Here is a 10,664-nt window from a genome sequence, read left to right on the forward strand (position 1 = left end):
CTTCAGTGTTCCCAGCCCCTCTCCAGCCTCGCTGCCCCCTCTGGATGTGCCCAAGCGTCTCAATGTCCTTCCCAAACTGAGGGCGCAGAACTGGACACGGCGCTCGAGCTGTGGCCTCCCCAGTGCTGAGTACAGGGGAAGGATGAGCTCCCTGCTCCTGCTGGCCACAGCATTCCTGCCACAGGCTGTTGGTGCAGGATGATCCATTCCTGATCCAGACCAGGAGCCGTTGGCCTTCCTGGCCCCCAGGGCTCACTGCTGGCTCACGTTCAGCCGGCTGCCAACCAGGACCCCCAGGTCCCTTTCCACTGGGCACTGTCCAGCCACCCCGTGCCCAGACTAAAACATTGCAGGGGTTTGTTGTGGCCAAAATGCAGGACTGGGCACTTGGGCTGATTAAACTTCATCCTACTGGACTCTGCCCATGCCTGTGGGCTCTGTTCAGGTCTCCCTGCAGAGCCCTCCTACCTTCCGACAGATGGACGCGCGCTCCCAGCTTAGTGTTGCCTGCAGATTTACCAATTAAAATCTCAATCCCCTCATCCATGTCATCAGTAAAGATACTGAACAGGGCTGGCCCCAGCACAGAGCCCTGAGGGACACCCCTGGTGCCTGGCTGCCAGCAGGATGCAGCAGCGTTCACCACCACTCTGGCCCTGCCATGCAGCCAGTTCTGAACCCAGCATGGAGTGCTCCTGTCCCAGCCCTGGGCTGCAGCTTCTCCAGGAGTGTGCTGTGGGACACAGTGCCAAAGGCCTTGCTGGAGTCCAGGTATACAACATCCACAGCCTTTCCTGCATGCACCAGGCAGATCAGCTGGTCATAACAGGAGGTCAGGTTGGTCAGACATGCCCTACCCCTCCTAAACCCCTGCCGGCTGGCTCTGCTATCCTGGCCATCCTGTAAGTGCTGTGTGATGATACTTAGTATAAACTGTTCCATTACCTTACTGGGTACTGAGGTACTAGTTACCAGAATCCTCCTTCCCAACCTTGTTGTGAATGGGCATCACACTGAGCAGCTTCCGGTCATCTGGAACCTCACCAGTGAGCCAGGACTGTTGGTAAATGATGGAGAGCAGCTTGGCAAGCTCATCTGCCAGCTCCCTCATCACCCTGGGGTGGATCCCATCTGCTCCCGGGGATTTTTGAACATCCAAGCAGCTCAGCAGTTCTCTGACTGCCTCCTCCTGGATTACAGGGGGCCCATTCTGCTCCCTGACCCCGTCTACCAGCCCAGGAGCACAGCTGGGGACAAGCCATCTCCCCACTAAAGACTGAGGCAAAGAAGGTGTTAAGCCCCTCTGCCTTCTCTTCACCTGCAGTTACTGTATCTCTGCAGGATGGCTGTCCATGAACAGGCCCATTTCTGCTCTCATTTACATCTACACAATGCTCACCCTCCAGGCCATTTCATAGTTCTCCATGTGGTTTATGTCCATTCAAGCCTGTGTTGAAATGCCAGTGGCTTATGGAATGCCCTTGGTGTCTGAAGGGTACAGGAGGGAACAATTCTTTTGCTTCTTGTTTTGGAACCTGTCAAAAGTCTGGCTTTGTAAGGGATTCTGTTTTTTTATAGGATGGTTTGTTCCTTACCCCTCAAAAAACCATGTATTAGCCAAAACAAACAAGCAAACAAACAAAAACTAGGAGAAAAAATTGGGGTTTTTTTTCATGCTTATGGATTTGGGGGGGTTTTGCAAAGGGTTGTTCATCCTTTATTCGTATGTCTATGGTTAACTTTTAGAATGAGGGAAATTTGCCTTCTGAGTTTCTGCCTCTCATACGCATCAGGCATATCACATCAAATGGAATTCTGGATCATTTAGATTTAATTCTAAATCTGAATTTACATTTAAATCTAAATACAGATTTATCTATATAAAAGAAATCTGATCTTCAGAAATTTTGTCCTAGGAGCTCTGCTTGTAATGCTTGTGGAGGCCAAACAGCAAATGTACCGTAGAACAATTCTGTATAATCATAATTGCTTTTCTGATTTCTAGGGGGGTAAGCACAGATGCCTTCATCCCACTTTTGGAGCTTCATTGTTTCCTCTGTGTGCACATGGCAGTGATGTGTGCTGCTGGTAGCAAAAACTTCTGGTGCAAACACAAGACTGCAGAGACCAGCTCAGCCCTCAAAGGGTGCTTCTCCTTTATTGGAGACTAGAGGCCCCCATGTGGTTTGAGTGGATGCTCTAAATATCTGAGCTAGTTCAGCATTTGCTTAGCTGAGCTGGCTTTAACCTATACTTTGAAATGTAAGAAAGCCACCAAGGCCACTGTTTGACTAAAAAGTGTTCAGGCAGAGCTGCTCATACTGTAACTTGGGACAGCTCTGCTGCTGTGATTGCCAGAGTGAGTGAGCAGGAGTCAGGCTGTACAGGCCTGGAGTGATCTTTATTTTGGTACCTGAGGTTGTGTTAGAAAATTGTGTTTAGAAAATTTCTCTTTTAAGGCATCGGAGGTATGAAATAATCTGTGACACTCTTAGGATTTAGAGGTAACCAACAGCTTTAAAGCAGCTTAAATCTGTCTTTAGATAGAAGTGTTTGTGCTGCTTTAATCCACTGGTGTAGAAACTCTGAAACTCAAACTGAAGTAAAGCCTGCATTTGCTCTCTGAAATATCAGTATCAGTGGGTTTAACACACTTTTTTTTTCAATGGGAAGCCTGACTGTGCTGTCTGTGCCAGGTCTGTGGGGCTTACCTGTCCACTGACTGGAGCGAGCGCCGGCGAGGAGGGAACAAGCTGAGTTTCTTTGGAACGGGCGAGTGCTTTGTGTTTAGGGTGAGTAAAATTTTGTTGTTGCTGCCCAGTACCCAGACAGAACAACTGTACTGGTTAGCTGTCACCTCCCTTCCACTTCAAGAGGCTGGATTATGTGGAGGAAAAATTTTACTTTTAAGTTTTGTGGTGACTCTTTTTCTCCCCTTGCACAGAACATTTTCTAAAAAGATCATAGAATCATCAAGGTTGAAAAAGACCTTTAGGATCATGAAGTCCAATCGCCAACCCAGAAATACTATCATGTTCATGAGCAAACTATGTCCCCAAGTGCCACATCCACACATTTTTTGAACACTTCTAAGGTGTTGTGGTTTGACACTGACTAAATGCCAGGCACCCATGAAATCTGCTCACTCACCCTCTCCTGCTACAGCTGGGCAGAGGAGAGAAAATTTAACAAAGGATTCATGAGTTAAGGACTGGGAAAAAACACTCCAAAGGCAAAACAGGCTCAACTTAGAGATATAGAGTGAATTTATAATTACCAAGATCAGAGCAGGAAAATTAGAAGTAAATTAAGCCCTTAAAAACACCTTTTCCCCCAACCCCTCCCTCCTTCCCACCAACAGTGCAACAAGACAGGGCCTGGAGGGTTTGGTCAGTTCATCACCCCAGGTTTTCTTCCACTGCTCAGGGAGAGGGGTCCTTTCCCTGCAATGCTGTGGGGTCCCTCCCACATGAGTCAGTTCTCCATGAACTTCTGCAGTGTGGTTCCAGTCTCTGTGGTTCCAAGCAGCAGCTCCCTGCAATCTGCTGCAACATGAGCCCCTCCCACACACACACAGTGTCCCCAAACTGCTGCAGCGTGGGTCACTCTTCCACGGGGTGCACTCCTCCCAGGATAGGCTGCTCCAGCCTGGAAGCAAGGGCCCCCTCTCTCCACCAGGTCTGCAAGGGGCTCACAGCCTCCACCAGTACCCACCTGCTCTGGCCTGGGCACCTCCCACACAGGCTGCAGGTGGATCTGCATCCCCCTGGATCCCCGCAGGCTGTGGGTGGATCTCTGCATCCCCATGGACCCCCACAGGCTGTGGGTGGATCTCTGCATCCCCCTGGATCCCCACAGGCTGTGGGTGGATCTCTGCATCCCCCTGCATCCCCACAGGCTGTGGGTGGATCTCTGCATCCCCCTGGATCCCCACAGGCTGTGGGTGGATCTCTGCATCCCCCTGGATCCCCACAGGCCGTGGGTGGATCTCTGCATCCCCCTGGATCCCCACAGGCTGTGGGTGGATCTCTGCATCCCCATGGATCCCCACAGGCCGTGGGTGGATCTCTGCATCCCCACGGACCCCCACAGGCTGCAGGGTGACAATCTGCTTCACCACGGCCTGCAGAGGAATCTCAGCTCCAGCACCTGGAGCACCTCCTTTCCCCTCCTTGGTTATCACAGAGCACCTCCTTTCCCCTCCTTGGTTACCTCCATTTCTAACTGGCCCAGCCTTGGCCAGCAGCATGTCCATCTTCAGAGACATCAGGGATTGGCTCTGCTGGGCATGGTGGAAACTTCCAGCAGCTTCTCACAGAAGCCACCTCTGTGGCCTCCCCACTATCAAGAACCAGGGTGTGCAAAACTGACACAGATAGTCACTCTACCCCTTCCCTGGGCAGCCTGTGCCTGGCCTGACAACCATTTCAGTGCAGAAATTTTCACAATATTTAAACCTTCCCAGGCACAACTTGCAGCCATTTCCTCTTGTCTGTCTCTTGTTAACTGGGAGCAGAGCCTTACCCCAACGGACTCCACCCTCCTTTTATGCAGCTGTAGAGAAAGATGATCTAGAGAAGAGAGATGTACTAAGGTAACCCGGGAGTTATTGCATCATTTCTTCAACCACCTAAAAAGTAAAGGAATCGAGAATAACATCTGGCCTAAAAGAAATATTGAGCCAAGCTTTACTGCTGACTGTGCAGGTGGAGACTGAGGTGCTGGAATGTTCTTTTCTGAGAAGAACTCTGTAGTGTGCGTGCACTAATGTCAGCTCTGCCCTTTTCTGCCTCTCTGCAGCTGCAACCAGAAGTGGAACGCTACGAGTGGGTGATCATAAAACACCCAGAACTAGCCTCGACTGGATCAGAGACAGAAAACCATGCCCAGCCAGCTTCTACCACCCTTTCCTCCAGCAGCATTCCCTCAGATCCTTCAGATCGGCTTTCTCCCTTCTTAGCAGCCAGGCACTTCAACTTGCCTTCCAAAACAGCCTCCATGTTCATGGCTGGCAGCAGTGAGTGCATCATTGTAGGTGAGTCCGTGTGAGAATTCGAGCGCAGATCCTACCCCATCTCTTCCTGTCCACCTTAGATAGATGGTAAACATGTACCCTGTAAACATGGTGCCTGACCCCTTTATCTATTTCAGTATCACCACAGGTAGAGATAAAATTGCCCAAAACCTGACATCATTTCTAAATCAAAATTTTCTGTGGTAAAAACTGCATACAAGCATTTTAGAGAAGAGAGTAATTCGTGCCTTTAAGTATAGCCATTACTTCATACTGCCTAATTCACAATGAGAAGTAGTTCTCAAAAAGGACCTTACTTTTTCATCAAAGTTTTTGAAACACAGAGTAAGCTATAAAACATGTTAATTCTCCAGGAACTTTATTGGATCTGTGGTGCTGCTGACTTTGGCAAAAATCTGCTTAGTAAGGTTGTCACTTAAATGGGATTTACAAGGAACAGATCTAAAATCATAGTTGTCATTTTCCCAAAAGTATTTACTTGACACTTGTTAGGAGAGCAACTGGCCTATAATTTCCTCTGTAATGTCAAGTGTTGGCTGGTTTCCTACTTGGCAGCATGTGCTCTAATCATACAATCATGGAATTGTTTAGGTTGGAAAAGCCCTCTAAGACCATCAAGTCCAGCCATTTCCCCAGCACTGCCAAGGCCACCACTAACCCATATCCCCAAGTGCCACATCTACATGGCTTTTGAACATTTCCAGGGATGGTGACTCCACCACTGCCCTGGGTAGCCTGTTTAAGTGCCTGACCACCTTTTCAGTGCAGAAATTTTCCCAATATCCTACCTAAAAATTCCCTGGTGGTTGAGGCATTTTCCTCTTGTCCTGTCACTTGGTCCTTGGGAGCAGAGCCCAACCCCCATCAGGTTCCACCCTCCTTTCAGGGAGGTGTGGAGTGTGATGTGTCCCACCAGCTCTTTCACCAGCTTTAGATAAGAGAGTCACTTATATTTACTGTTTACTACACTACACTATACAGGCTTGGGTAGCAGATACATGGAAGTGAGTGTTGGACACAGCTCCAGCTGTGGACCAGAATTCCAACCCTTTTGATTCTTCAGATGGCTTTAGTAACTGTTCTTTGATGGTTGCCCAATAAGCAATAGGGAATCCTCCTTTTTGTTCTCCTAACATATTTCTGTCTAACTTTATTTCACTTCTCTGTTTTCTGACTGAAAGCTCTGTGAACCTTGACATAGACCCACAGATAACCAAAATGCTTTTAACACGTACATGGTTTATAATTATTTTGAAGACCAAGCCAGTGCTGTTACTTACTGATCTTGTTGTTCTCCCAGCTTTGATTTTTGACTACTAACAGAATTATTTGGTTTTCCTTTAATGGAGAAAAATTTGAAGTTGTAGCTTCTGATATCCTCCAGCACTGAAGTACAAATCTCAAATGCAGGTAGTTTTTCTTCTTGCTGAGTTGCATTACTTTTCTTTATCACCATTGAAAGAAATCATTCAGTTCTGGTATTATCATTAAAAGCCTATACATCTGATCCTATACTGTTACATCTGAAGACAGCAAGCAGACATTACTGAGGGCTTCCAGTTATTCCCCATGGGAAAAGCACTAAAATATCTGTACAGCTGTTTCCCATGCCAAGAAATGTGGAGATATCCTTACCCTGTCTTTGTCTCTTCCCAGGAGGTGGTGATGGCCAGGCTCTGTACCTTGATGCAGATCTGAACCATGGGAGAACCAGCCACTGCAACACTTTCAATAACCAGCCACTGTGTTCTGAAAGCTTCCAGATCTCCATCCTGGAAGTGTGGGGCTTCAGGGACACCATGAATGGTTGATGTGACTATCATTAATCAGCTAGTTTTTCAGTTGTCCAAGGGAAATTCTGATACAGGAGCTAAGTTAGAACATCCTTTCTGCTGGGCTCAGCGCTGTGAGTCATTCCTAAGTGGTGCACTTGGATGCAGGCCTAATTGTTTACTCTTACTTTATTTAAGACAGGTCAAGGTGAAGTAATGTATCTGGTTAAGTGTTTGTCCCTTTACCTCTAGAGATCTGTATTCAGGGACTGTTGGTAAAAATGAAAATGTGATGAATTCAGAGCCATGCTAGATAGATACAGGCCCTACTCATGGGATGGGTTTGAGTCCACAGTTCCTCAGAGGCACAGCCCTGGCTGAGCTGTGCTGCAGAGCTCTGAGCCACTGGCACCAGTAGCTGGCCTGAGCCAGGAATATCAAATGTCTCCTCACAGGGAGCACTGGTGACCTCAGATCTGACATAGAAGAGTAGTTCATAAAAGTGCTTCCCTCCTATGAGCAGATGTTGTATAGACAAATCAGTACCATTAAGTTATGAAGCTCTTCATTCACACCAGAACCATGATTGCTGATCTTCTTGTACCAAAACCTTTGACATGTTCCAGTTGCATATGTTAGAGCAGTCTGCCTCTGAGAAAGGCATCCAGACTGGACAGTGATATGTCCAAGTGTTGATTTTGTTTACATTCTTATTCCATATCAGTATGATGACTTCTGAGTGACTCCCTGTGTCAGGCAGCTGAAAGCCAGAGAGTATCTGCAGTGCCCAGAAATGTTCATTTCCTCATCTTTCCTGGGAACTGAAATGAAGCTTTAAATCTGAAAATGACTGTGCTGATATCTCTGTGTGTTTGGGGGATTAGACCTGGTGATAGTGGGAACTTAATCCTGTCCCCTCAAGTAAAGAAAGGAAGGCAGGAGGCAAATCTGGGAGTGAATGGATTCCTCAGGAGAACTAGAGGCAACACTGTTTCTCCAGATGTCTTCCCAGTGATGAGATCCCTCCTGAGAAGCTAACAGTTTTCCTCCTGTATATTCTGGTAGGGTTTGGGTGATGAAAAGAGGCTTTGCTCATTCTTGAGCATTCCTGCATTCTCTGCAGGTATGCCCTGTGTCTGGAGACAATTCCCTAGAGTCTTTATCCAAAAATTGCACTATCTGTTGTGGAAATTCTCCCACATGAAGCACAAATACATAAACATCAGTGAGTAGTCCACAGTATACAACAGGATGCTCAGAGCTTCAGTGAGTAACTCACTAGTAAGATTTATCACAACAGGGAAAATGAAGGGAAAGAGAAATTGCTGATTTTCTAAACAGTTCAATCTAAAAAATTGCTATAGAGTGGGATTTTTACTTAATGTTATTGCTACTTAAGCTTGAAGTTCATTAAAAGAAAAAATTTAATAATGTTAAAAGCTAGGTTGGACAAGGTCACATTCATATTCAGAGGTCTGAGGTGAGTTTTTGGTCATGCTGGCTTGTCCAGTTTGCCAGCCATGACAGTACCTCATGGCTTGGGAAAGAGTTGCCTCTTACAAAGTATGTGAATAAACTTGGCAAAAATAAGATTTGCTTTTTAAGATGCCATTTTGAAGTTTTGTCAAAGTAACTCTTTGAAAAATTAGCCTATGTGCAGAACAGTTTAAGATGTCTTTTGAACCATTTGTATTTGCAATTGGATTCTCTCACCCTGCCTGAGGGTCAGCATTGGGCCTCCCTTTCTCCTTCCCACACAGTGAGTTCTGCCCAGTTGTCTTTCCACAGGTTTACCATAGGCTTGATTGAACTGCAAGAGGTAATTCAGTTATACTGTTATGTTTTGATATGGAAGAACTCATATCTGGCTTTTTGCAAACACTGGCTGATGCTGCCTTCTATTTTTCCAAGCCACCCATGTCTCTTTGCCCTTGCAGGTATCTCACAAGCTTCCTCAGACAAAAGAAATCACTCAGAAAGTACAGATTCTACTTAGTGTAGGTGGGATTTCAGTTTGGTTTGCATCTCCTGTTTTGTGCTTGTCTGAGGAGGTGCCCTTGGGAACAAAAAGCAACTCAAAAACACAATAGTAATAATTTCCAGCTTGTTGTCAGAAATTCCCTGGAGCTGTGTGTTGGTAAGATTTATGGGAGTGTAATGTTCTACTCCAAATAAATAAATTTTATCTGCAAAAACTTGGCTGCATCTGGCAGTGTGATGGGATTTCCTCGCTCCCATCCCTGCTGGGTGCAGCTATGTCAAAACCTTGTCTTAAGCCATATCTAAGAAACATTCCAAAACATGTTATTTCCCTGCTCTGTTCTTGGTGCACAGAGCACCAAGATTTGAGTGTTTAGAATCTGAAATAACTCCTGGTTTTTCAGAAACTCATCATAGGATATCAGTGTGAGGATCCAAGGAGCAGGCCTGGGACTGGTTTGGCTTGGTGAAATACTGCCCCTGCCACAGCCCCCATGTGGGACTGATCTGTGTGCTTTGAACTGGAATAGCCTGGATGAGCAAGAAGCAGCAATAGTCCAGGGAGAGCAGTTCTACAGTGCTGCAGCAACTTCACACAATCCTTGTGTTCAGTAAAAATGGATATTCCTTGTCACGTGCAAGTCCTCATCCATCATTCCTGGTGTGGTTGTGAGACACCTTAGAAGAGCAGCGTTTTGACTTGGTTATCTTTCCAGTAGCAGAGAGGCATTTTTCCTGTCTGTTTAGTTAAGTTGTTGCTGACTAACTGTATATCTAAGTTCAAACCCTTTGTTTCATGCAAAACTCTTGAGATGGAGGCCACAGGCTGGTTTTGAAGACAATGACTACGATGGACACCTTATCAGAAAGTGGAGTTATCTCAAGTACTCCAGCCATGAAGTGCTTTAGTCAGGTGTTACTAGCAGCTCTGCACACCTGTTGAAGTAGGCTGTAATCCCTGTTTGTGATCCTGCTGGCAGCAGCAAGAGTGCCAGAGTTACGGGATGGGCTTGGGCTGGGAGCTGCAAGCTAGGGTTGCCACAGTTCTGTCAGAGCATCTGTGCTTTCCTGAAAAGCTGCTTTTTGCTTTGTCATATTCCTTGAAGGCAGAAAACATTAGAAACTCCTGACATCAGAAACCTGACTTCACTGTAAATGGCAACCAAAGTGTTTGCAGACCATGGGAACTGGATCCAGCTGCAGCCAGGCTGGACAGACTTCACTGCACCTGAGATGTCTTTCCTGCAGCTCCTGCACTTTGCCACACTCCTTTTTCTGATGCAGCATGTTAATCAACCTCCTGTTAATAGAGACAAATCAGCCAAGGGAAGGGAAAAATTCTCCTTTCCTCTCTGATGACATATCTGAAGTCAAAATGGAGTGAGGGTCAGTACTGTTCTTTGAAGAGTTAAACCATGCCAATAGAGATCTGTGGTGAGCCACAGAGGGGTGACGTGCAGATCCATGAACTGCTCTTCATGTGTGTGTATTGAAATGGTGTACCTTTGCCCTTGGAAATCCATCCTCATTTTTTGTGGAGCATCATCTCCTGTGCCCATGGGGACACTGATGCCACAGTCAGGAGCTGACCCACAGCTGTGGCACTGCAAGAGCTGGGTTCCTGCCAGTGCCACTGAGTCAGGCTGTTGGGTACAGCTGAGGTGTGGGCACCTGGCTGTTCTGCAGCTCTCTGTCATGGATTTCAGACTATTCAGAGTCAGAATGAATGTGTGTGTACTATTTGGGGTGATGTTTTCTTCAGATGAGTGGTGATGTGCTGCCAAGTTGGTTTTCTACCCTATATTGGAATCATGCCCTGTGTCAATGGTATTTTTGTCACTGTGCAGAATCTTGGGTATTAAAGGTATTTGACTGTG

The 10,664-nt window shown here is 46.6% G+C and overlaps 1 protein-coding gene across 2 annotated transcripts in view; it reads left to right on the forward strand.

Annotated features, from left to right (window-relative positions):
- Window positions 1–10,664, forward strand: part of TBC1D24 (TBC1 domain family member 24) — a 37,105-nt gene extending 26,441 nt beyond the window's left edge. For both annotated transcript variants that reach the window (XM_059484518.1, XM_059484517.1), the window contains exons 7-9: window positions 2,697–2,792; window positions 4,801–5,035; window positions 6,692–10,664. In XM_059484518.1, the coding sequence (XP_059340501.1) occupies window positions 2,697–2,792; window positions 4,801–5,035; window positions 6,692–6,846 (486 nt within the window). In that variant the 3' untranslated portion in view covers window positions 6,847–10,664. The remainder of the gene's footprint in view (window positions 1–2,696; window positions 2,793–4,800; window positions 5,036–6,691) is intronic.

This window comes from Ammospiza nelsoni, chromosome 17 (genome assembly GCF_027579445.1).
Source record: "Ammospiza nelsoni isolate bAmmNel1 chromosome 17, bAmmNel1.pri, whole genome shotgun sequence".
Lineage (NCBI taxonomy): Eukaryota > Metazoa > Chordata > Aves > Passeriformes > Passerellidae > Ammospiza > Ammospiza nelsoni.